Genomic DNA, 26,399 nt, shown 5'->3' with positions numbered 1-26,399 from the left:
AACTTGGTGCAAGGAGGTGCAAATAGTAAAGATGGCACATCATGCATCATATGCATGGCATGTTACAAAGGGAGAGAGAGCTCCAGCTCATGTCTTTTTGTCCTGTCTGGCGGGGCCCTAAGCAACTTAAAATCTCTGTACTATGAAGATGCTCAAGCTGTTAGTCTGCCAATTTCCCCACCAGGCTAGAGACACAGACTTTTAGCTCTATTTGCTGCTGCCCTACATACTACGCTATCAGCACAGCAGTTTGAAACATCTTCTTGGCAGTAAAGCAAAGGCATGTTAGAGAGACCAGCATCAAGGGGATGAGCGTTTCCACCAGCCTTGTCCTACCAGCACCACCACAGAGTCTCAAAAAACCCTGCTGTCCAGATGACAATCCTGGAAGAAGGGATGTTTGATGTAAAGAGATTGACCAATGTCCACACAATAAATGGTTGTGAGAGTTCAAAGGAGAAGTAGAAGTTGTTACCTTCCCTGGTGAGAAATGGGAAATGAACTGATATGAAAAGCTGGCGAGAGCTGTGAGGGGGGGGTGATGAGAATTGTGGCTGACATAAAATGTGTGTAAGTTAATTGTCGTGAGCCCTTATTGGCCTACCACTCTTTCTATTTCTGTTTCTATTTAATTAGTTTACTTTTACTGTTTTATACAATATTGCAGGGATGTCCAACCAGTCATTGTGGGGGGGGGTTCCTGGTCGATCCTGGTTGATCACATGAACCTGATAGATAGATCACTCCATAAATAAATAAATAACTAATGAAAAAGCTCAACAACTTTGCTGAAGCCTCCCCAGAAGAAGCTCAACAATTGTGGGTCTTCCTCAGGGCCGTCTTGAGCAGATCGCGCGCCCTGGTGCTGAGGGGCGGAGATCGCTCCGCCGCCCGGCCCGCCCTCGCAGGGTGCAATTGGTTTCTGCGCGGCTTTGCCGCGCGGCGCCCAGCTTACCAGCCCCGCACCATGGTGCACTGCGTCACCGGGGGTCTATGAAGAGCCGGCCCTGGTCTTCCTCCCCCCCCAAAAGCTCAACAACTTTGGTCAATCTAATGGGTAGATCACTGCCAGTGTTTTTATAGTGGGAGTAGATCCCTGCAATATTGTATTGATTGGTGTTTTTAATGAAGGACTTATTGTCATTTGCAATTGTTCTTATTTTTAAATTGTTATTGCTGTCGATTAGGTATATTGCCAGCCACTGGGCATGAATGAGTTTTAAAATGTTTCTTGCTTGGGCTGGGACTTACCTAATCAAATATTGTCTCTTTGGATCTATGCTTTGATGTGTTCCTTGGAGCAGACTCTCTCACATAAAGGTGAAGGGGCCCCTGACCATCAGGTCCAGTCGTGTCTGACTCTGGGGTTGCAGCGCTCATCTCACTCTATAGGCCGAGAGAGCTGGCGTTTGTCCGCAGACAGCTTCCGGATCATGTGGCCAGCATGACAAAGCTGCTTCTGGCGAACCAGGGCAGCGCACGGAAACGCTGTTGACCTTCCCGCCGGAGGAGTACCTAGTTATCTACTTGCACTTTGATGTGCTTTCGAACTGCTAGGTGGGCAGGAGCTGGGACCGAGCAACGGGAGCTCACCCCGTTGCAGGGATTTGAACCGCCGACCTTCTGATCAGCAAGCCCTAGGCCAGGCATCCCCAAACTTCGGCCCTCCAGATGTTTTGGACTACAATTCCCATCATCCCTGACCAATGGTCCTGTTAGCTAGGGATCATGGGAGTCGTAGGCCAAAACATCTGGAGGGCCGAAGTTTGGGGATGCCTGCCCTAGGCTCTGTGGTTTAACCCACAGCGCCACCTGGGTCCCTTACCTCCTGGGTCACATACCTCCTGCTTTTTCTCCTAAAGCGGCCTATAGATCAGCTCTGACACCCGCTTACTTCTCTGTATATTTCCTTCTATGTCCCTCCACAAAATTTGTTTTTACAATAGTGAGCCACCTCTAAATTACTGTGACAATTCATTGTTCTCCGAAAGCATAGTTAGCTTAGGGTTACCAGATGTCCCCGGTTCCCGGGGACAGTCCTCGGATTTGCAAATCTGTCCCCGGGAAATGTGGCAGTGGCAGCCTCAGCAGCCCGGAGCCAGCCTGGTAGTGCAGTTGGCTCTGGCTGGCTCCAGGAGCTGCTCACTGCTACCACCACTGCCAAAGAGGAAACAGGGACGTCCGGCAGTACAGATCTCCTTCCCTTTTCCCCCTTTGTTGTGACAGATTGGGGGAGGCTTGGGAGTCGCGGGCGGGCGACCATTGCCCAGGAGGGGTGCAAGGTGCGCGGTTTCCCTGCCAGGCAATGTGCAAAGCCTTTCTTTCACACCCTGTGAAACATAAATGCCCAGAGTTTTTAAAAAACTGGGCAACAGCCGACCGGCCGCAACTCCCGAGCCTCCCCCGATCAGTCAAAACAAAGGGGGAAGAGGGAAGGAGATCGGGGAAGGCTCGGGAGTCATGGGTGGACAGCACGCTGTTGCCCAGTTTTTTAAAAACTCTGCGCATTTATGTTTCACAGGGTCCGAAAGAAGGGCTTTGCACCTTTATACAATATGCATGGCCCAGGGTCTTTTGCCTCACCATCCCCACTACTGACTCCCTGTTGCTACTCAGCTTCAAAAAACAAAAAACAAAAGTGTCCCCGGATTCATTGGAAAATTCTGGTAACCATAAGTTAGAAGGCTGATCTACACATGCTAAAACGTTAGGTTATAACTGCATAAATATTTTTACTTCCAAGTAAAAAGACTCAGTCCTGGAGTGTTGTAAGGGAAGAGATCTGACAGGCTGTATCTTCTAATCTAAATATGCTAGAGGCCAAAGCTCAATTTTGTAAGCCGCTAAAACATTAGAGAAACATTTTTTTTTACTGTTTAGGCAACTGAATGTAGTGAAGCAGATCTGCAAATCATTAAAAATATATCATTTTAATTGTCTGTGTTGATCTTCTTGCAGTCCCATGGACTGCAAGAAGATCAAACCTATCCATTCTTAAGGAAATCAGCCCTGAGTGCTCACTGGAAGGACAGATCGTGAAGCTGAGGCTCCAATACTTTGGCCACCTCATGAGAAGAGAAGACTCCCTGGAAAAGACCCTGATGTTGGGAAAGATTGAGGGCACTAGGAGAAGGGGACGACAGAGGATGAGATGGTTGGACAGTGTTCTCGAAGCTACTAACATGAGTTTGACCAAACTGTGGGAGGCAGTGGAAGACAGGAGTGCCTGGCGTGCTATGGTCCATGGGGTCACGAAGAGGCGGACATGACTAAACGACTAAACAACAACAACAATTAAGTCTGTGTTAAAAGAGTTCAACAAGTTACTGTAAAACAAAAATAAACACTCAGTAATTTTGTTTCTGTAGGGAACCTGACAACTGATTTGTAATAATGTTCAAGAAAAATATGTGCTCAAACACCTTTAACCACCATAGTAGGAGGGTCAATGCCCTGCCTACGCATCTCATACTGTGATTTTACTCTGACAGCACTTAATTCCAAGAGAGAAATGCCAAAAGGGTCACATGGCCCTAGTCAAGGTCATGATGTTTTAATTAACTGTCTGCAGTGAAACATGTTATAGAGGGGATCACTGATAAATGTATGCAAAAATTATGATAATGACTTAATTAACCTTGATCCGACATGTCTTAGAACAGAACAAGAACAAAGTCACAAAAATTCATTGACCACGACTCTTTGTTCTGTACACTGTTTGGAGAAAACAATTCCCTGGGAGCAAACTTTTAATATAGGGCCTCTGTACTTCAAATAAGGAGGAGGGTAGAAACTAAATTGGATTGCATTTTTTAAAGGTCCAGTTGGCCATATATAAACTGGACAAGGGTTCATTCCATAAGAAGGCTAAACTAAGTCATTCAATTCCCTGCAGAGGAGTTGCCAGCTGTTCCCTAGTCTAAGAGCATTTGCACTGAAACTGTCCTATGGATGTAGTTTGCATAGAAACTGGTGCCCAAATTCTCAATTTTATGTGATTTGCACTTGGTATAAATAAACCCCATAAAATGTCAATGGCCTACATATGTTTTAAATATTACAGATAGCAATGCATTGCTACCCGAAGAAGAACTTCAATTCCAAAACAGATAAAATTTAACGATGAAAGATGGGGTGAACCAGGATAATGTGTATATCAACTAGACTTGTTTTTTCCCCTTGTAAGGAAGCTGAGTCATGTATCCTACTCCCTTTGGAGGAGCTGGCAGCTGAAGGACATTGAAGAACAGCACCAGTTACTGTAAGGAATAAACTAAGGCATATACAGGCATAAGATTCTGATACAATCATATTGCATATCCAACTATGGACAAAAAAGCAAGTTTTCTTAAAAAAATAATTCCATAATTTTGCATGTAGGTAAAAAGGAATGGCAGCTAAGATCAGTTTTAGCCTATTTGTCAATAATATTATCTGCCTTATCAATCCGTAGGAGATATCTAAAAAGATGAGTTCGGCTATGTAGTCACATACATGCAAATCCCACAGAGGTCAGTAATAATCAATGTGCAGCACAGCAGTAATGGGATCTCAAGTTCTTATCAACTTTGTTTTACAGAATAAAACTTTTTCAACTTTCTTTCCCTTTCTTTCCATATAAATTATTTTCCCCCTGCAACATTTATATACTGCTTAATTATTTATATTTCTAAGTAGTGTACATAAAAACTACCCATGGAAAATTATTATAGATATAATAAAACCAAACACTATCTTAAAATGCCTGCTGGAACAGGAAAGGCATGCACGTGAAGTTCAGCAAGGAGGGTGCCTGTCTAATCTCAGTTCCATAGGGTTGAGCCCCCAGCACTGAATGCACCATTTTCCATGCCCTCACACTTTCTGGACTGTACAAGGTACCCAAGTTTGCGGCACAAAAATCAAAACATGGTTGTTTTAGCGGTATGACTTTAGTAGATGAGACAAAGCAGTAAAATTGCAAGTGCCTGATTCAATCTTTGGATCAGATCCATCATCTGAGGCATGCAAAAACACAAAAATCATTGAAAGTAATTAGCCAAAGAGAATACCTAAACTTTGCCACTGGACATTGAGCTGGAGAAGGAAAGCCATCTGTTACACTTTGCCATTAATATCCTGCTTATCATTCCAAATTGGTAGTAGTGGAATATTGCTTTTTACAGATTAGCATTAGTTGTCCTACTAGTGTATTTCTGAGAACATGACCACACTGCAAATTCAAAGCAGTTTAACCCACAAGAGTTTTCTCTGTGGACCCTAGAAATTATTCTTTAACAAGTCCTGAGGACCTCTTAAGAGAATTCATAACATCACTAAGCTACAATCACAGTGGTACCTCGACATCCAAACGACTCGACTTCCGAAGGTTTCGACTTCCAAAGTTGACAAACCCAAAACTCTTTTCGCCCCCCGTGTGCATTCGGCGCATGCGCAGAAGTGTGAAATCGCGCTTCGCGCATGCGCAGAACAGGCGCTTCAACAACCGAAGACTTTGACTTACAAAGATGGCCGCGGAACGGATCGTCTTCGTAAGTCAAGGTACCACTGTACGAGGGTTCCAAAGATAAAGCCATAACAATTAAACATTGTATAAACAAGTTTACATGTGTAATGTACGGTAACTGTTGCTTCCAGGGGACCTGTTTTATTTAACATCCATTCTTATTTGTTTGCAGGGAAGGCATACACCATCATACCAAACAACTGTTATCTCACACTTTTCAGTGCATTTCTCCATCACTTTCCTTAGTGCAAGAAGTTGGGACGGGGGAGGAGAGCAAGTTTGTGGCACAAGAACACCAAATCCATTCTACTAGCACAATCTGAATCTCCCTTAATGTTATTTAGTACCACTTACAAAATAGTGGGAGTCTGGAAGTGGCCAGTCTTCCTCATTCCACAGTTGTCTACCTAATTTATGGGTTATCACTGTGCATATTTATTTCAATGCAAATAACTTCTATTGTTCATATCTGTTTTTAATTAATTTAGGACTCCAAGATTTGAGGGCAGCTTTCCACTACATATTTGATATTTATTCATCTTTATGAACAAGCTTCCACCTACTCCCAAAGAGCTGCTTCTGAGTCTTGACTGTCATGCTCCCTGGAATGCCTTAAATTCTGTTTTGGAATGGAGAGGGAAGACCCCACACCTTACCTACCCTTTTCTGTGTCAATGCTATGTATTTCTTCACATGGATTTAGCTTCCTTGACAAACCACCCCACCTTCAAATGCGAAGCATAGCAGTACAACTCTACAAAAGGGATGACAACCTGTGGCCCTTTGGGTGTTACTGGACTCTAAACCCCATCAACGCCGATGAGCACGGCCACAGTCAGAGATGATAGGATCTGGGACTGCAAGGGAGGCCACAGATTTCCTATCCCTCCTCTATAATTGCAGCATTGGCACTAAACCAACGGATTTTAGCTAGCTTTCCAATAAAGCTTTCATATTGGGCTGTTTAAATGCTCCTTGATGAGCAGCAAAGCTGTTCACTGCAAACCTTCTGCTGCAATCTTGCATTGCAACCTCCATCTTCTTTGAAGCTACCATTCAAAGACAACACCAAGAAGAAAATCGAAGCACTTTTAATCCTGTTTCCATTACCCCAATTTCCCCTAGGTTTAAACATGGCTTTCTGCTGTCTCTAAACAAAAACTAAAAAGCAGCGACCCTGTTTTAGCATGTCAGAGGACTTGTTTTCGACCCAGGAAACCCCTCGGCTGATTTTCGCAGAGGTGAGAAGCTTGTGGTGGTCAAGGTCTTGGCACGCAGCAGCTAAGCCAGCGCCTTCAGGGGAACACGCCCCGCGCGTTGTGCAGATCTCGGGGAAAACCCAGCTGATGAGCTAAGTCCCGCCCTGGCTTTCGCCCCACCCTCCTATTGGCTGAAACTCCACACTCGGAATAATAACAATCGTCCTCCCAAGCGATTGGAACGCTCGCCTTGGCACGTTGCGGAGCCTTAGCGCAGGCTGGTCCCCATGCGCGCCTACTACGACTCCCCAGGAGGGTTAGTCACCGGGGATGCTTTCCAGGCAAGCCTCTTTATTGCAGAGCTGTCATAATGTTTAGCCACACTTCTCCCCCTCCTTCCTTCCTTCCTCTTTCTTCCATGGCGTGCGTTGGTGCTACCGCTCCCCTTGCCAGGGGAAGATTCCCTGGAATCATAGCTGCCAAGTTATCCCTTTTTTAAAGGGATTTTCCCTTATGCTGAATAGGCTTCCTCGCGAGAAAAGGGAAAACTTGGCAGCTATGCCTGGAATACCTTCCTTCTACTCGGACCCCGGGCTGAAAATGTGTGTTTGGCGGGAAGGAGGGTGTGTGTGTCGGTGCCGAGGCTTAAGTCTGCCTTGGATCCATGCTGCCCTTCCAGTCTAAGCCGTAGAGCCAGCTCCTAGCCCTCAGTGAATACAGTGGGATTCACTTTCAGGTAACGGTGCAGCGGGAGTGGCAGCAATTACAGCCCTTTCACAGGCACGTTTACTCAGAAGCAAGTCCCACGCACCGAGTACAGAAAAAGAGCTTACTCCCAAGTAAGTGTGGATAGCCCTGCATCTGCCCTGAGTAAAAAGGTGAGAGAGGAAAATGTGGCGCTCTGCACTTGCTCAGAAGCACTCGCTTATATATATATCCCAGGAGGACTCGGCTCTGGCGGGGGTGTTCGGAGGGGGGCAGATTCCGGGCTGCACATTTATGTCCTGCGCATCCCTCGCTCCCCACCCCTTTCCCCGCCGGCCTGTTCCCTCTTCAGTCCCAGCTGGGCCCTGCCGAACTTTCTCCGCTCCCCGCGGCTCTCCAGGCACTCCGCCGCTGACGCACATTTAATTCTGCCGTGCGGTACACGAGACACGCATCGCGATCCAGGAAGGCTGTGCGCCGCCGCCGCGGCTGCCTCCCCTTCCCTAGCCGCAGGAAGGGGGTCGGACTCGGGGGCGCCGCGGGGACGGCGGCGGCCAAACTGCCCCGAAGCGGAGAAGTTGCCGCGCCTCGCACCCCGTCTTCTTCTTCTTCGGAGCCCTTCGCCTGCCAACCCCCACCCCACCCCCACTCCCCGCCCCGCGCTTACCTTGCTTGACGCACTTGAGCCGGATGGGGTCCTTGCAGTGCTTGATCACGGCCAGCACATCCCGGATGGTGAGCCCGGCCACGGGGGTCTCGTTCACCTCCAGCAGCAGCTCCTCGGGCACCAACTTGCCTCCGCTCTCGTAGACCACCTTGCTGGGCTTGACCTCCCCCAGGTAGGGGAACTGCCCGTTCTCGGCGCCCCCCTTGAGCTCGAAGCCCAGCTGGCCCTCCTGGCTCCTCACGATGACACACTCATGGACTCGGCTCGTCCAGTGGCTTTTCTTCTTCAAGCCCTTGGACATTGCCGTGAGGGGGAAAGGGATGGGCGCTTCTCCCTTTCCTTTCCTGCCTCTCTCGTGCTGCCTCTCCTCTCTCTCTCTCTCTCTCTCCTTTGCCTCGGGGTGTCCTTGGAGTTTCCTTTAGCTCGTGTGGGGCTGGCGAGGAGGAGGAAGGCTGCCGAGAGGGGCGGGCGAGGGGGCTGCTCCTGCCTGCCGTTATCGCTACTCCCGCCTGCCGTCTGGGCCGGCGGAGAGCAGGGAGGATGGAGCGGGGTGAGGGACGGGGCTGAGGCGGGGAGGGTGGCGGCGGCAGCGGCGGCGGCTCCCCCCCCCCTGCCGCTCTAGCTGCGTGTGCGCGGGGAACTGCTGGCCATGGCAGCAGCTGCGGCAGCCAGGATGCTGCGTGTGCGCGCGCGAGAGAGGGAGAGTATGGACTAGTTTTACAGTAACTGGATGGCGAGCCTGAGGGGGAAGAGCGAGCGAGAGGGCGGGCTGCGTGTGGATGCTGCTGGAGTAGTAGGAAGCGCCGTGTGTGTGTGTTGGGGGGGGGGGTGTCTGCCTGCCTGCCTGCCTGGCTCGCGCACTCGCTATCCTCAGAACGGAGCCTCTGACCCGGTAGTGAAGGCCGAGAGGGAGGCTGGCTTGCCTGGCAAAAGCAGCAGGGAAGGGAGGGGAGGGAAACGAAGGGGAGAAGGCGGGGAGCAGCCAGCAAGTGGGTGGGGAGGAAGGAGAGAAGACGGACCCGCCGCCGAGGCAGGCACGGTCAAGCGCCGCCAGGCTGAGAAACCCGTCCGTCCGCCCCAGGCTCCGGCGCGCGCTCGCGCGCCCTCGGCGTCTCTCGCTCTCCCTCAGGTTTGGCGCGCTTGGGGAAGCAGACGTTGCCCCCCCCCCCGCGCACACATAACGGAGCCAGCCTCGCGCAACCCCTCGGCGCTCCATCTCGCCCCCACTCCCGCGCTGCGCAAAGGCGCGATTCTGAAGGGAGCCGGCGCGCATCTGCAGCGAACCATCGGGCTGAGGCGCAGTCCAGGCCAAAGGAGCCCCGGAAGGGGGCAGATGGCCCCAGCCATAGGAGCTAACTCCCAGGGGCCACAGTCCATTCACACACACACATATTTGCGGGGGCCACAAAAAAAGTCGATGGGTATTGCCATTCCAATGGCGTGGGTGCGCCGTGTGATCACCATGCAGCGCGGGGAACTGCTGGCCATGCAGCTGCACCGTGCAGGGCAAAGTTTTCCTGATACCCTCCCGTGTTTTATTCAAATTGGTACCCCTGACCCCAGCATTGCTTTGGATCTGCCAGTTGCTGCAAACCGGGAGGAGGGGGGGGGCTGCTCTTGGGCTCCGATCCTGCTTGCTGGTTTCTCCACTGAGAACAGGATGCCCAACTAGGTCTTATGTCTGGTTTTCTGCAGGGGTTGGCTCAAAGGATCTCTGAATCTGCCCCATGCCCCAAGATGCTTCAATTAACACACAGTCTCATATGGCATGTAACCTCGCCTTTTGCTGCTGTCTGTCCAGTCCAACACACCTTCCCATCTGCACAAAGTAGAGGATGGGTTTTAATAGATAGGAGAGGACATATTAATTACAATTTACCCCTCCAGGTGCCCATCTGTGGGTTGAACATACAAAGAGATTGGTTTACCACCTTGTTTAAAATGCAGGGCTGAGCAGAGTTCAAAGTCCCACCCTTAGCAGAAAAATTCAAAGCATAGCCAGGGGTCCCCCGGGCAATTGTTACCGTCTGTGTCTGCAGAGACGCGATTTCTGGTGCTGCGGAAGCAAGTCTCCACGCTGCGCTGTGCCAGTTTAGCGAAGCGCGCGTGCGGGCAACTCAGTTTGGGGGTGGCTCGTGGGCCGGTCAAATGACCTCTGTGGGCCGCTTCCGGCCCATGGGCCTTATGTTGCTGACCCCTGGAATAGGCTGTGAAGCCTCCTTTTATTTAAGTCCACTTGCAAAGCAGGCTGACTCCCCCTTTCTTACTCCATTAACAAAGAATCTGGCAACAAACTGAGAAGTAAGTTTAACACATGATTTACTTATTCAGGGGACCCAGGTGGCGCTGTGGTTAAACCACTGAGCCTAGGGCTTGCTGATCAGAAGGTCGGCGGTTCGAATCCCTGTGACGGGGTGAGCTCCTGTTGCTTGCTCCCAGCTCCTGCCAACCTAGCAGTTCGAAAGCACGTCAAAATGCAAGTAGACAAATAGGAACCGCTACAGCGGGAAGGTAAACGGCGTTTCCATGTGCTGCTCTGGTTTGCCAGAAGCGGCTTTGTCATGCTGGCCATATGACCTGGAAGCTATACGCCGGCTCCCTCGGCCAATAATGTGAGATGAGCGCGCAACCCCAGAGTCGGTCATGACTAGACCTAATGGTCAGGGGTCCCTTTACCTTTACCTTACTTATTCATAGTCACGCATTTGTTTTCGACAGCAACAGCAGTAAAATAAATGCAGGCAAAATACTTACATTTACAGTATAAGCAGCCTCATGCATATGCCAAGATCAGTGGTGCCACCTGGGAAGGACTTTGGGGCAGAGTCCTGGGTCCTAATCAGCCTCAAGCACCAAAATGTCTTGGGCCAGCCTTGTACACATCACCACTTTAGCATGGTGCTTAGAGAGGGTTGGACTGGGACCTGAGAGACCAGGGTTTGATTTCTCACATAAAGCCCTTGGGCCAGTCACCAGTTTAGCCTAGCCTAATTCAGAGGGTTGCTGTGAGAATGAAAGAAAAAAGGGGAGAACCATGTATGTCACCTTTCGGTCCTTGGATGAAAGATGGGATATAAATTTAATAAATAAATAAATAAATAAATACAAACCACCCCAAATAAGACCACTGAGTGGTATTCAGCTACTTTGAACTAGAATGGCTGGGTGAACATATGAAGATCTTTACATGAAGGTTTTTAAAGGGCTAGTTTGCATACATATAGAGATCTCTGATATGGTCAGGCAAGCAATGTGTAGAGGTCACACATAACACCTGCTTCCACAATCCTCCTGTCCTTTCTGAAAGCAACCATCCTACCCATTTATCTTGTCGGAACAGGGCTAGTGCCTTTCCTTTTCCTTTAAAAATAAAACAATACTGTGTGTCCCTGTACTAGCCCCCTCATACGGGCCTTTTCAACAGCAGCAACAGCATTTAAAGTGCTTGGAGACTGGAAGTGGATGCAGGAGAAAGGACAGAGGCAACTGTCAGGAATGCTTTAATGGTTTTTCCTGCTTGGCAGGGGGTTGGACTGGATGGCCCTTGTGGTCTCTTCCACCTCTATGATTCTATGATTCTAACTCATAAGTATGTTTCCAGCTACATGAATGAAGGCATGGAATTAATGGATGTGTCAGTTTGCCTTCATTACTCATACATATTTCCTTTGAATAGACTGTGTGTGTGTGTGTGTGTGTGTGTGTGTGTGTGTGTGTGTGTAAGGGGGAAGGCAAAGGGACTGATGGCTTCTGCTGTTTGCTGCCTTGCTCTTTTTTCCATAGTTGAACTTGGGAGTATTATTTCCCCCCTCATCCCTCCCTCCACACTCCTAAAGAGTCTTGCAAATCTGAATTGTTGCAATGGAATCCATTGTTAAAGAAACAAAAATGTAGTAGCACCAGTGCTTTTTTTCTTTTAAAAAAAGTTTAGGGACTGTGAGGGACAGGGGATATCGCGAAGTCCCTCCCCTCCTGAGTTCAAGCCCGTCCCCGAGCAAAGGGGAAAGCAGGGAGAGTTCCGATTCCAGTGGGGAAGCAGGAAGTCGTGTCCGAGGCTCAGGCAAGGTAGAGGAGCCAGGGTCCCAGGTGGGACAGGAAGGGGCAAGTAAGGGGGGAAGACCCATCCCCCCAACTCCAGAATTACGCAGGAAGAGGAGGGGCAAGAGGATGGGTCTGCCAAAGCTTTTGTGTTGGAGAAAGACGCGCCAAAAGCCATTAGGAGGTTCTGAAACCGACTGACAACATCGCTCCGTGTAAATAGCAATGACTTGAGCACTGTAAATACGCAGCACCAATAAAAGAATAAAATGCAGAGCTGCGTAGCGTCGTTACTCTGAAGTAGTCCACTCCGGCCACTGTGACAGCAACCTCCTAATCATTTTTGGGCTACTTTGGAGTTGCCGGGATGAGCGTGTCAGAGGCGGAGAAGTGGCGGCAGATCGCTGAGCAAGCCCAGCTAGAACTGCAACAGCTGTCGCTGCAGGCGCAGGGAGAATTGAAGGCAGCTAAAGAGGAGACTAAGAAGGTCCAGGACGACCGGCTACAACTTGCGGAACAGGTGAGAGAGCTCCAGGAAAAAGAGCAGCATTTAAGGGCGGTGGCGGTAGACCTCCAAAACAAGCTGGATGCAGAGAAAAACAAGGCGGGAGGGGCACCCCAAGTCCAAGTGCTGCCAGGAAGGAGAGCCGGGACCCTAGTAAGCAAGTTCAATGGAGACCCGAAGGAGTTTCAGGGCTTTGAGACTGAGATTGTGTATGCTCTTGAGCTGCACCACGATGAGTTCCCTGATGATGAGCACAGAGTAGCGTTTATTGTGGAGCACCTTACAGGGGCGGCCAGGGAGTGGCTAAGACCGTTAATTGCAACAAGGAATCCTTGCATGAAGAATGTCAAACTATTTCTAGAAGGTTTGAAAACGATGTATTCGTCCGATAGTCATATGGACCAGACTAAGGAGGAACTTCATAATTTACGCCAAGGAAATATGACAGTTCGCGCGTATTGGGCGAAATTCACCATGCTGGTGCACAGATTGGGGTGGGATCTGGAGTCTGCCCCAATGCAAGCGGCGTTTTACTTGGGGTTGCATGAGGAGGTGAAGGATGAGCTCTCGAGAGGTCCAAAGCCCAGTAATATGGATCAACTGAGCAAAGCGGCTCTGGCGGTGGGGGTGAGGCAGGAATCCAGATGGAGCGACAAGCAAGCAACGCGCGCAAAGCGGGCTTGGTTCCCACGGTCGCAGGAGAAGCCACTCCCTCAACAACCCTTTCAAGCCACGCCTGGGGCCAGTCAGGACCAGGAACCCATGCAGATTGATAGCGCGCGCGCGCGGGCTTTTCAAACCCCAGCGGCGCCAAGACGCAAGGAGGGAAGGGGTGGGAATTGCTTTCTCTGCAACTCCCCCCAGCATCTCGTCAGAGACTGCCCACATCGCAGGGAGTGGCAAGGAAAGGCGGGAACGGTTGTGCCCTCCCCCACTGACGCAGCACCACAGCAGGGAAACGGGAAAGCCTGGCTGCAGGAGACAAGGGGCGGCAGCCAGGCACAGTCAGCAGACAACAGCCCCAGCCCACCCACCCGCACAGAGAGGAGCAGAGCCAGCCCACCCCTCCCAGAGCAGGAGTGGTTCTAGAAGTGACGCTCACGCTCCCAAATGGCTATCCATTGACGGTCCTCGCCCTAATTGACAGTGGTGCCTCAGCCAACTTCTTCTCGAGAAACTTTGCAGAAGAGCACCAGATCCAGCTTCTGCAGCTGGATTTTCCTCTGCACGTGGCAACCATTGACGGCAGAGAGCTGCTGGGAGGGGCCATCACTCATCAAACCCCCCCCATGAGAATGACGGTTGGAAGGCACTCAGAGACACTGGCATTCAACGTCACCACCATCTCAGACCCCCCAATCGTTTTGGGCATGAGCTGGCTGGCGCGCCACGACCCCTCCATAAGTTGGCATCAGAGATGCATCACTTTTGGATCGGACTTTTGCCTGGAACATTGCATGCAGCACCAACCAGGGGAGGGGCCTCCGATAGCCACGGTGGCCACCATGCACGTCAAAGGGGGTGAGGCGATACCCAAACCATACTGGGACCTGCAGGAGGTCTTCAGTGAAGCGGAGTCCGACCACCTGCCCCCACACAGGCCTTTTGACTGCCAGATCAACCTGGTGCCTGGGGCAACTATACCCCCAGCCAAGCTGTACGCCATGTCAGACCAGGAACTGGAGGATCTGCGCGCTTTTATCGACAAGAACCTCAAGCGGGGGTTCATCAGAGAAAGCAAGGCAGCAGGGGGCAGCCCGGTCTTCTGGGTGGACAAGAAAGACACGCAACAGCGCCGTCTTGTGGTGGATTTTAGACGGCTGAATTCGGTGACAGAGCCAGTGGCTTTCCCCATGCCCAGAGTGGATGATCTCCTGACAGCGGCACGCAGAGGCAAGATTTTCACCAAGCTAGACCTGAGGGGGGCGTACAACTTGATCAGGATCCGGGAAGGCGATGAGTGGAAAACCACGATGTTCACGCCTCTGGGCTCTTTTGAATATCTGGTGATGCCCTTCGGGTTGCAAGGGGGCTCAGCATGCTTCCAGGCCTTCATGCACCACGTCCTGGGGTCCCTACTCTTCAGGAAATGCTTGGTCTTTCTGGATGACATCCTTATTTACTCCAACGACCCAGTGCAGCACGTGAAGGACGTCAGGGAGGTGTTACAGCGCCTGAAGGAGAACCACCTGTATGTGAAGCTGGAGAAGTGCAAGTTTCACACCAAGGAGGTGGACTTCCTGGGCTACAAGCTGTCAGACAAGGGGCTGGCAATGGACAAGGACAAGGTGCAGACCATCCTGGACTGGCACAGCCCCAGGACGCGCAAAGATGCCCAACGCCTACTAGGCTTTGCCAACTTCTACAGGAAGTTCATCAAGAACTTCTCTCGAGTTACGGCTCCCATCACTGACTGCCTGAGAGGCAAGCAGAAGTTCAGGTGGACACCAGAGGCGCAAGCAGCGTTCGAAAGCCTCAAGAGGGTGTTCGCCTCAGACCAGAACCTGTTCCACGTGGTTCAGGACGCGCCCCTACGCATTGAAACAGATGCTTCTGATAAGGCTGTGGGCGCCATTTTGTTGCAACTGGACGCCAACAGAGAGTGGAGACCCTGTGCCTTCTTCTCCAGGAAGTTGACCCAGCCCGAGCGAAACTACACAGTTTTTGATCGGGAACTTCTTGCGATCCACGCGGCGTTCCAGCACTGGAGACACTTCCTGGTGGGCGCCAAGCACCCCATCCAGGTGTGCACAGACCACAAGAACCTGGAGTTCTGGAGAACTGCCAGGGTGCTCAACCAGCGGCAGATACGGTGGGCGGAGTTCTTCTCGAACTTCAACTTCTCCATACACTACATCCCAGGAGAGCAGAATGTCAGGGCGGATGCCCTCTCCCGCAAGCCAGAGTACATGGAGGAGGAGGCGCCACCAGCCCCAAGGCACATTTTCCCCCCGTCGGCATGGTCCTGCGGAGCAGCAGTGGTGAGCGAGGCAGAACTCACAGCACTGACGGCAGCGGATGAATTTGCCAACCGCATCTTCAGAGAACTGAGAGGGGGGAGGGAGCAGGCAAAAGACTTTGCAGAACGCAGAGGGCTGCTTTTCTACAAGGGTGCGCTGTACCTACCCACCACCCAGCTTCGACGTACGGTCCTCAAGCAGATGCACGACAACCCTACAGCGGGGCATTTTGGAAGGGACAAGACCACTCACCTAGTCATGAGACACTTCTGGTGGCCAGGGGTGAGGGAAGATGTTCGAGACTATGTAAGGGGCTGTACCACCTGCCAGCGGGCGAAGGTGGTCAGAGCAGCGCCACCAGGGTTGCTGGAGCCCTTAGCCACACCACACAGGCCGTGGGAAGTGGTGTCCATGGACTTCATCACAGATCTGCCTTCGTCCAGGGGTAAGACTGCAGTGTTGGTGGTGGTGGACCTCATGTCCAAAATGTGTCACTTTATACCGTGTGCCAGGGCAGTCTCGGCAGAAGAGACAGCCAAACTGTTTGTTGATCACATTTTCAGACTGCATGGATTACCTTTAAGGGTTATTTCGGATCGTGGCCGCCAATTTGTTTCCAGGTTCTGGCGGCGGCTCATGAACCTCCTGCAGGTGGAGGTCAGCTTGTCGACGGCTAGACACCCGCAGACCAACGGACAAGCGGAGAGGGTCAACGCCATTCTGCAGCAGTACCTGAGATGCTACGTCAGCCAGCGGCAAACGGACTGGGTGGATCGCTTGCCACTAGCAGAATTTGCCTACAACAATGCAGTGCACGTCTCCACAGGGGTGTCGCCCTTTAAGGCCAATTACGGGCGCGACCTCAGATCTTTCCCAGAGAGGGAGAGGGAGGAGGAGGAGGAGGGCCCACAGGCTGAGGATTGGGCAGAGGAACTGGAGACGGTGCACCAGCAGCTCAGAGAACACTTGGAGAGGGCCAAGGAAGCGTACAAAAAGGGGGCAGATCGCCACAGGCGACAAGGGGAGGTCATCAGGGTGGGGGACAAGGTGTGGTTGTCCTCGGAGGGCCTTCCCACCAGAGGGAGGTGCAAAAAGCTGGCACCCAAATGGCTGGGCCCCTTCACGGTCACGCAACAGGTCAACCCGGTGGCATACAGGCTGGCACTGCCAGAGGACATGAGGGTGCATCCAGTGTTTCATAGATCGCTGCTGTCGCCGTACAGGGAAAGCAGCAGGCTCAGAGACAGCGAACAAACCCCCGAGGGAGGGGGGGAGAGGGAAAGCAGGGAGCAACTCAATGAGGCCACGGCCATCCTGGATTCAAGGTGGGGGGTGGGGGGCCTGGAGTACCTCATGGCATGGGAGGATGCTCCACCGTCCCAGAATGAATGGGTTCCCGCCACTCAGATACAGGAGGAATTCTTGGTGGAAGAATTTCACGCCCTCTTTCCCCACAGACCCAAGCCCTGGCACATGGAAAGGGAGGGGGAGGAGGAGGAGGCACGGGAGAACAGCTCACCATGGCGCTGGGAAGCGGAGTTTGAGGAACCAGAGGATGAGGTATGGGTGTCGCCAAGATCCACCCAGTCAGAGGAAGGAGCAGATTGGCAAAACATTTTTACCCCCACCAGCTCTGACGCCACGGACTTTTTGGGATTCCCGTCCTCCCAGGCGGAAGGGGGGGGCTCGCAGGACTGGGGGGAGGTGTTCACACCAACGGGCTCGGAGAGCACCGAGTTTTTAGGCTTCCAGTCGTCACCGACACATGGGGGGGGCCTGGGGAGGGGTGAAGGAGAGCTTGGGAGGGGGGTGGATGTGAGGGACAGGGGATATCGCGAAGTCCCTCCCCTCCTGAGTTCAAGCCCGTCCCCGAGCAAAGGGGAAAGCAGGGAGAGTTCCGATTCCAGTGGGGAAGCAGGAAGTCGTGTCCGAGGCTCAGGCAAGGTAGAGGAGCCAGGGTCCCAGGTGGGACAGGAAGGGGCAAGTAAGGGGGGAAGACCCATCCCCCCAACTCCAGAATTACGCAGGAAGAGGAGGGGCAAGAGGATGGGTCTGCCAAAGCTTTTGTGTTGGAGAAAGACGCGCCAAAAGCCATTAGGAGGTTCTGAAACCGACTGACAACATCGCTCCGTGTAAATAGCAATGACTTGAGCACTGTAAATACGCAGCACCAATAAAAGAATAAAATGCAGAGCTGCGTAGCGTCGTTACTCTGAAGTAGTCCACTCCGGCCACTGTGACAGGGACACTCTCATTTTCCTACTGATATTGAAATACTGCCCTTCAATGAGGCCAAACTTAGATTCACAAAATGTTTAAGGGTATGCGTCCCCTTGTGTTCCCCCAGAAAAAAAGCACTGAGTGGCACCAGTGTTGTTGTTTTTTTGTTTTTAAAGTGATCACTATTAATGGTGAAGGAAATGTTGCAGTAAGAAGAGAAGGAGGAAGACGTTCTCAAATGTGCTCTGACAAGTATCTTTTATAATAAATTTTCAAGAAAAGGGACTTATTTCCAAGTAGACTATAGAAGCTATGTACTGTATTGTCGTGGCCTCTCCCAGATAAAGAATACAGTACACACACCTGATATTTTACTCTCTATTGGCAAGAGAAACCTTTGCAGCAGCTTCCGTGGTGCTCCAGATAATAGCTGCCAAGTTTTCCCTTTTCTCGCGAGGAAGCCTATTCAGCATAAGGGAATATCCCTTATAAAAAAAGGGAGAACTTGGCAGCTATGCTCCAGATACACACACATGCCTGCTTCTAGCCTGTAGAGTGGTCCACAGATCTGGGCCCTAGGGAGCAGTTGCAGCAACAGTGGGGCCCCCTGCTCCTTTTATACCTGTATACCCTTCTCTGACGGGTTGCGTGTCCACCACCATGGAAGTCATTGCTGCTCTGCCTTTTTCAAGCCTCTCCTGGTTCCAGGAGACTGTGGGGTGGGGGATATACTGACCCATCCATTGCCTGAACTGTCCCTTCTTCCTCAGCTACATCCTGCATGCCTTCCTCTGCCTTGGACTGCCCTGACTCCCTCCTCCTCCCTCGTGGGTGGCATGACTGGTCGTCACTCCCCTGGTCCCCTGCCTCTGCCACACACTCTTTGGCAGCCCTGGCAGTCCCTGGCACATACGTTTGTGGCTTAAAAGGCAGTGAGATCTTTTTCCTGTGCTGGGTTTCAAGTCTCGTTTTTGACCTTGTTATGCACAGCAAAGAGGGGATGGAGATGTCCTCACCTAATGCCCCTTACTTGATTTGTTTCTCTGCTCCGAACCCCTATTTAATGGTGCTGCCATCTGCTCATGTACATATCTTAGCTTAACCTCAGCTTATGTTTTCAAATATGGTCTGAAGCTCAACATCAAAAAAACTAAGATCATGGCCACTGGTCCCATCACCTCCTGGCAAATAGCAGGGGAGGCAATGAGAGATTTTACTTTCTTGGGTTCCATGATCACTGCAGATGGTGACAGCAGTCACGAAATTAAAAGACGCCTGCTTCTTGGGAGAAAAGCAATGACAAACCTAGACAGCATCTTAAAAAGCAGAGACATCACCTTGCCGACAAAGGTCCGTATAGTTAAAGCTATGGTTTTCCCAGTAGTGATGTATGGAAGTGAGAGCTGGACCATAAAGAAGGCTGATCGCCGAAAAATTGATGCTTTTGAATTATGGTGCTGGAGGAGACTCTTGAGACTCCCATGGACTGCAAGAAGATCAAACCTATCCATTCTGAAGGAAATCAGCCCCGAGTGCTCACTGGAAGGACAGATCGTGAAGCTGAGGCTCCAATACTTTGGCCATGAGAAGAGAAGACTCCCTGGAAAAGACCCTGATGCTGGGAAAGATAGAGGGCACTAGGAGAAGGGGGCGACAGAGGACGAGGTGGTTGGACAGTGTTCTTGAAGCTACCAACACAAGTCTGACCAAACTGCGGGAGACAGTGGAAGACAGGAGTGCCTGGCGTGCTCTGGTCCATGGGGTCACAAAGAGTCGGACACAACTAAACAACTAAACAACTAGAAAATGTACTGAATGGCATTGTTTCTCAGGAAACTACAGGATACATGTCGATTGGGGCCAACATCATGTGTACTTGGTTTCAAACACCAACGGTGGGAGTGCACTGTATCTGACGGAAACAGCAAAGTAAACACAGTCTGGGGTGCAATGAATGCAGATACCACAACCACCATCTCCACCCACCAAAGTACTGTACTAACCCTACAAAAAGAAATCATTAATTTGCCACTGTGGAGTGAATGGGGAAGGGGCTCCTGTCGTCCCATCTGGAATGCACATTCAACATGTGCAGAGAAGACGCAAGTGAATGATGGGAACTGAGCAGATTAAGGATTGCGCTGACATTTGGAAATTGATTGGCAGTTGTAGCAATTTCATTACAGTTTAAGCACTTCAAATTGTGTTTTGTGTGTGTGTGTGTGGAATGTGTACTGGTTGCATTGAGTGATTTGTAGTAACAAGTGAGATGGGCGTGTATTTAGAGAATAATGAATGAGAACAGGAACATTTAAGGGGAAACAAAGAACAAAGACACTTTGATACAGCGTTCTACATGGGTGGAAACGTAGGTGTTAAGAGTCTAATTTCATGAAGGAGCTTGTAGGCTTTGTAACCCAAATAGAGAACACTGAAAGGAAATGATTTTTTTTAAAAAAAAATATTAGGATGAAATTTATACTGTACCAAGGAATAGGGCCAGAATAGGGCCAAAGGCCTCTATTCTCATAGTCCTCAGTAAGTGTGTTTTCAATTGCAGCCTTCAGGGGCATCTGTTTATTCTCTGTCCTCCTGTCTGGGAGTGTCCCCCTCTAAGATCACCACACTAAGCTCCCCTCATCCAACAATAGCCTTCGCATGAGCTGCCTGGCCTGAGGGCACTTAAACCCTTCTGCCGAGAAGCAGGCAGGCTAGAGTAAATCATAGAATCATAGCGTTGGAAGAGACCACAAGAGCCATCCAGTCCAACCCCCTGCCAAGCAGGAAACACCATCAAAGCATTCCTGACAGATGGCTGTCAAGTCTCTGCTTAAAGACCTCCAAAGAAGGAGACTCCACCACACTCCTTGGCAGCAAATTCCACTGCCGAACAGCTCTTACTGTCAGGAAGTTAGGTGGATGTTCCCTACTAAATGTTCCCTACTAAGGCTCCCTCAGCATGTGGGAAGGAATGATGCTCTCATTTCTTCTGGACCTGGGAACATGCCTTTTCTATCTTAATGTCTGACCATATTACTTTGCATATTTGCTCATTTGTTGGACTTTCAGTTTTGTTTTTTGAATGATACACTGTCAGAAAATGCTTGAAGTGAACCACCAGGTTTTTGCCTTTCTAGGCCTTGCTCAAAAAGGAAATTGCACATTCTTCTACCTGGAAGATGTGCAGGTTTTTGTTGCATCAGGAGAATGTGCATCTCCTGGGTGGAAAAGATGAGAAAACTGGTTTTTTACTTAGCACCACCAAGTTTGATGGGAATGAGGGCTATTAAGGCTTCCCGTCTCCCCCCCCCCTGCAGTTTCATGTTTCCCCCACTTCCCACCCTGCCATCTGCATCAATAGTGGGGTTGCCCCAGTCAGGGAAATGGGCTGGGTCAGGCTGCTTTCAAAACTTATCCCCGCTCCCACTGTTCCTCCAAACTGAACGTGGACTCCAGGCTTTAAATAATGTAAGTAAGGAACATATTGGCCCCACTTACATTCCAAAATCTGGTTCCTAGTTTGGAGGGGAAATTTCTCTCTTTTTAAAATCGATCAATCAATCTGTTCTCCCCCCGCCATTCAGAAATGTGTTCTTCCATTTTAAGGTTAGGAAACTGCATGGCGATTTTTAAAGCCCCCAGTCTATGGCTTTACCCCAGTGTTTCCCAACCTTGTGCCTCCAGATGTTTTTGGACTACAACTCCCATCATCCCTAGCTAGCAAGACCAGTGGTCAGGAATGATGGGAATTGTAGTCCGAAAACATCTGGAGGCACAAGGTTGGGAAACACTGCTTTACCCTACCCTATCCGTTTGTCAGGGACAGACTTTGGACTTTGAAATTTCAGTGGCTCCCGTGCAAGGCCAAAATTTGGCACTGCCCCCCCCCACCTGTCACCTTCCGTTCTGCTCAGTTCACTATGTCATAGTTGTGACATGCTGCTGCACTCGCCTAGGCTCAGCACCCATTGCAGCAGAACCTGTTGCACTGCCCTAAATCCACTTCTGCCTTTGTCCACAGTCTTGCTCCACCAGGGCTCGGCTCATCATTCTCAGACACCAAGAGGGATGCTACTACCTTCAACAGCATCAACCTTTCCGCCCTTATCCCTGGACCTGCCTCAGAAAACTTATATGGTGTGCTCTCCCCCTCTTCCCCCAAACTCTTCCTTCCAAAGCACACCCATTGCTAATTTGTTAATTTAGTTAATTAATTAAACAGCTAATTGAACAATCCGCTTTACCACAACACAAACAGCTCCGTGAGATCCCACCTCTAGCTTAACTCATGAAGAAAGTTCTCACTGGGGGCCAATACGGTGTGTTTGCTGCTTTATGTATCACTTTAATAATTAGTAGAAGACGCCTTTTATTTCCCAGTGCTTAAGCTTCCATATTACCTTAAACAAGCTTGGTTCATCAGAATTATTTGCAGTTCTCAGTACTTGTTTGAATCTGATTGCTGCTGATCTGACTATTATGCTGAATATCCTGTCTTTTAAAAGGTGCCTACTCCCACTTTAAAGTGTTTCCTTAAAAAAAAAACCTATCAGCAATAACCTGAGCCTGCATAGAATATTAATTTGTAACAGATATGATCGTTTAGATAATTACAGGCCTTTGATTCTGTTGTCAAAGGCGTGATGGATGTGCAACTATGGAGCTGTGGTGGTTCATTGGGAAATAATAATTTTATGTAATGGAGGAATGCCTGCGTGTGCACCAGGGGCCACAATGCAACACAGAGGCGGGAGTGCTTACGTAGGCCAGCACAATATTCTCTAGTACACAATTTCTTGAACAGCAGAGGAGGGTTACAGGGAGAAAAGAAAAGTAGCAGTGCTGTTTGAATTTCACGAAACTCTCCAATAATGTCATGTGTATTCTTAAACATTAGCTTCTGCATTTCTAATGGTTGCCATTTCAGGAGAGCATCCCTATTTTTTGAAAGATTCATCTGGAAAATAAAATAGTCCTAATCAGAGGAGTCTCATCAAAGTGAATAGACATGACTAGAATCATAGAATCATAGAGTTGGAAGAGACCACAAGGGCCATCCAGTCCAACCCCCTGCCAAGCAGGAAACACCATCAAAGCATTCTTGACATATGCCTGTCAAGCCTCTGCTTAAAGACCTCCAGAGAAGGAGACTCCACCACACTCCTTGGTAGCAAATTCCACTGCCGAACAGCTCTTACTGTCAGGAAGTTCTTCCTAATGTTTAGGTGGAATCTTCTTTCTTGAAGTTTGAATCCATTGCTCCGTGTCTGCTTCTCTGGAGCAGCAGAAAACAACCTTTCTCCCTCCTCCATATGACATCCTTTCATATATTTGAACATGGCTATCATATCACCCCTTAACCTTCTCTTCTCCAGGCTAAACATACCCAGCTCCCTAACCCGTTCCTCATAAGGCATCGTTTCCAGGCCTTTGACCATTTTGGTTGCCCTCTTCTGGACACGTTCCAGCTTGTCCGTAACCTTCTTGAACTGTGGTGGCCAGAACTGGACACAGTACTCCAGGTGAGGTCTGACCAGAGCAGAATACAGTGGTACTATTACTTCCCTTGATCTAGATGCTATACTCCTATTGATGCAGCCCAGAATTGCATTGGCTAACTTAGGCACATTAATTTCTAAGGGCAGAATGAGTTAAATACCACTCATAGAGTTGTATTCAATGTAGTGCTAAGTTGCTTGTTCTGTTAGTACAAGGATAATTTGAGTCCCATGTTGGGCACAGGATTCCTGCATTGCCGGGGATTGGACTACATGACCCTTGTGGTCCCTTTTAACTCTACAATTTTATGGTTGTGTGGTTTCCCCCCCAACCCTCCGGAGCTGATGTGGGGAGAACATGGGGCATGTGCAAGGGGAGGAGTCGGGAGAAAGTTGCATTGTGCAGGTGTAAATTCTTGCGCTAATGAAACAATGCATTAGGTTACCACCCAAAGTTCTTGAAGCTCTTTACAGGCTGGTCCTGGGCATGCCTACTCAAAAGTAAGGTCCACTGAGTTCAGTGGGGCTTACTTCTAAGAAAGCGTCCAGAGCCTTAAGCTGCAATCCTGACCCCACTTATCTGCATGGAAGCTTCATTGAATTCAACGGGACTTGCATCTGGGTAGACCTGGTGAGGATTCCACTGCTAGGCTGCAATTCGGTGCTAACTTACCTTGATTGCAAAGGTGGCCACAGACTGTTAGTACGTTGCAGGTGAGATTCAGTGGCATGCAGGCAAATTACGTTTTCACGGATGAAAGTGGATTTGGCACTCTTGCACAGCAAACCCACTCCTTTAAGAATGACTTCTTTTCAATAAGGAAATTAATGGGGAAATGCGCTGGAAAGCGTGGGATAACAACTGCTTGACACGATGTCATCTAACCTCCCCACAAACAAATCAAGATGCATGTTTAATAGACAGCTTGCGTCATATAATCTCCCTGCCAAACTTGTGCAAACGAATCAGGATGAATGTTCATTAAACAGGTTGTTTGGAAGTGACCTGTATTCCACTGAACAAACTGGGGCTTCTCCACACACTTTTTTAGTACACACACATAGGATTTTTCCTGGGTCTTGCTGCTCTTGTCAATATGGTCACACAAACACCCAAAATTGGTTCCAATGTTCTTGAGTGTCAAGATCACTGGTGATTCTGTTAACAGCAGAAGACAACTTTTGAAGGGTTAAGCCAGGGGTCAGCAAACTTTTTCAGCAGGGGGCTGGTCCACTGTCCCTCAGGCCTTGTGGGGGGCCAGACTAGATTTGGGGTGTGTGTGAAAGAATTCCTTTCCCCCACAAATAACCCAGAGATGCATTTTTTAAAAAAGGGCACATTCTACTCATATAAAAACACGCTGATTCCCGGACCGCCCGCGGGCCGGATTTAGAAGAAGAGTTTGGATTTGATATCCCGCTTTATCACTACCCGAAGGAGTCTCAAAGCGGCTAACAATCTCCTTTCCCCTCCTCCCCCAGGGCCGGCTCTTCGTAGACCTCCGGTGGCGCAGGGCACCATGGCGCCGGCCCGCCAGGAGGGCACCACAAGCTGCGCCGGCCCGCTGGCCGGCCGGTCCGCCGGTCCGCTGTGCAGCTGTGCGCGGTGCCCACCCGCCCACCGTGCTGGGAAACGGGGCGGGAGGGTGCCGGAGAGATCCGGCGCACCATGGCGACAGGGGCGCTTAAGACGGCGCTGTCCTCCCCCACATCAGACACCCTGTGAGGTGGGTGGGGCTGAGAGACTTCAGAGAAGTGTGACTAGCCCAAGGTCACCCAGCAGCTGCATGTGGAGGAGCGGAGATTTAGAAGGTGATTGGGCCAGATCCAGCCCCCGGGCCTTAGTTTGCCTACCCATGGGCTAAGTCTCCACATCTGCTTCCTTTTTCAAACAGGAACCTTGTTCTAAAGCTAGTGTTTGATATGGCATCTCTCTTACTGTCATCTAGACTAAAGCCTCAAACTGGTTTTTTAACCTGTTATCCCGTCTTCTGAGGGGTACTAAGGTTCTCTGTGGGACGATTCTCATCTTGGGAGGTTTGTGTTGGGGAAGGAGTAACCCTTTACCTTCCAGTGATGTTTCTCCTTTCACTTTTCCCCCAAGCTTCTTTTCCCTCATGGAAGAAAATATGGGAAAGAGCAAGCAATGGAGAAGAAATGATTTTCCACAGAAAAATAGAGGGGAAAGAATAAAAAAAGTTTATGTTTCCCCCCTGCCCCTAGTCTTTCAAAGCTGGTTTCAGGCTCTGCATCTGAATTGAAAGAACAAAGCTAATAAAAACCTTGAGGAAAACCTTGTGTAGTTTGGCCTGAAAACACTTAGGTAACCTTGTGTATGACTGTGTCCTGAGTAAACAAAGCAGAACACACTTTATGTTGATGCCCTCTGCTTAGAGCACAGTTACATATGGTTACATTTCAAAAGATTATTTTCCTTTTTTCCATCTCTTTTTAAAAGGTACGTTCCCTATTTCTAAGGATTTTTTAAAATAAAATAAAAAACTGTTGATTTTTGCTGAGTGCTTGATGCCACACTGCAAACAAAGCAGGCAGAACAGCAACCCTTACCGGTATTTGAGCCAAATTGTTGTGGGTTGTGTGAAAGGGCTTTTAAATCCTTGCTTGCATACTGATGCTTTTGTAGACTCCTGTGACCCGTTTTCTAAGCACTATGTAGTACACAAACTTGTTCACATCTGTTCTGATTTGAACTCTAAGCCATTTGACATAGAACAGAGCTGGCTTTAGTATCATCTTGTCAAACTGTTTGGATCGGTTCCACGTTATTTAAACCGAGGATGGCAACAGGTGGGGTAAGGAGCACCATGCATTCACCTGTGGTCTGGATGCTTGCCAGCTTACAAAATCATGCCAGATGACACTAACTTTTATGTTGAAGGTACAGATATATGTAAACACTTTCTTAGTAAGGAAAGGAGCAGGCACCAGCAAAAAATGTTGCACTGGAGGCCCTTTTTAAAAAGTGTGTGAACAGATGAAGTTGCCTTTTACTGAGTCAAACCAGTGGTCCATCTAGCCCAGTACTGCTTTCACTGGCTGGCAGAAGATCTCCAAGTATCCCAAATGATGGGGGTAGATTT

The 26,399-nt window shown here is 49.7% G+C and overlaps 1 protein-coding gene across 16 annotated transcripts in view; it reads right to left on the bottom strand.

The window, feature by feature from the left end:
- Positions 1-8,915, bottom strand: part of MAGI2 (membrane associated guanylate kinase, WW and PDZ domain containing 2) — a 587,732-nt gene extending 578,817 nt beyond the window's left edge. For 10 of the 16 annotated variants that reach the window (XM_060279498.1, XM_060279503.1, XM_060279500.1 and 7 more), the window contains exon 1: positions 8,078-8,914. In XM_060279498.1, coding sequence (XP_060135481.1) covers positions 8,078-8,378 — 301 coding nt within the window. In that variant the 5' untranslated portion in view covers positions 8,379-8,914. Of the gene's footprint in view, positions 1-8,077 lie in introns of all 16 variants that reach the window. The other 6 variants (XM_060279507.1, XM_060279512.1, XM_060279511.1 and 3 more) reach the window with 4 other exon arrangements.
- Positions 8,916-26,399: the final 17,484 nt, after the last annotated feature.

This window comes from Zootoca vivipara, chromosome 10 (genome assembly GCF_963506605.1).
Source record: "Zootoca vivipara chromosome 10, rZooViv1.1, whole genome shotgun sequence".
Taxonomy (NCBI): domain Eukaryota; kingdom Metazoa; phylum Chordata; class Lepidosauria; order Squamata; family Lacertidae; genus Zootoca; species Zootoca vivipara.
Note: the sequence above shows the minus strand (reverse complement) of the source record. Positions and strands in the feature narration are given on the sequence as shown.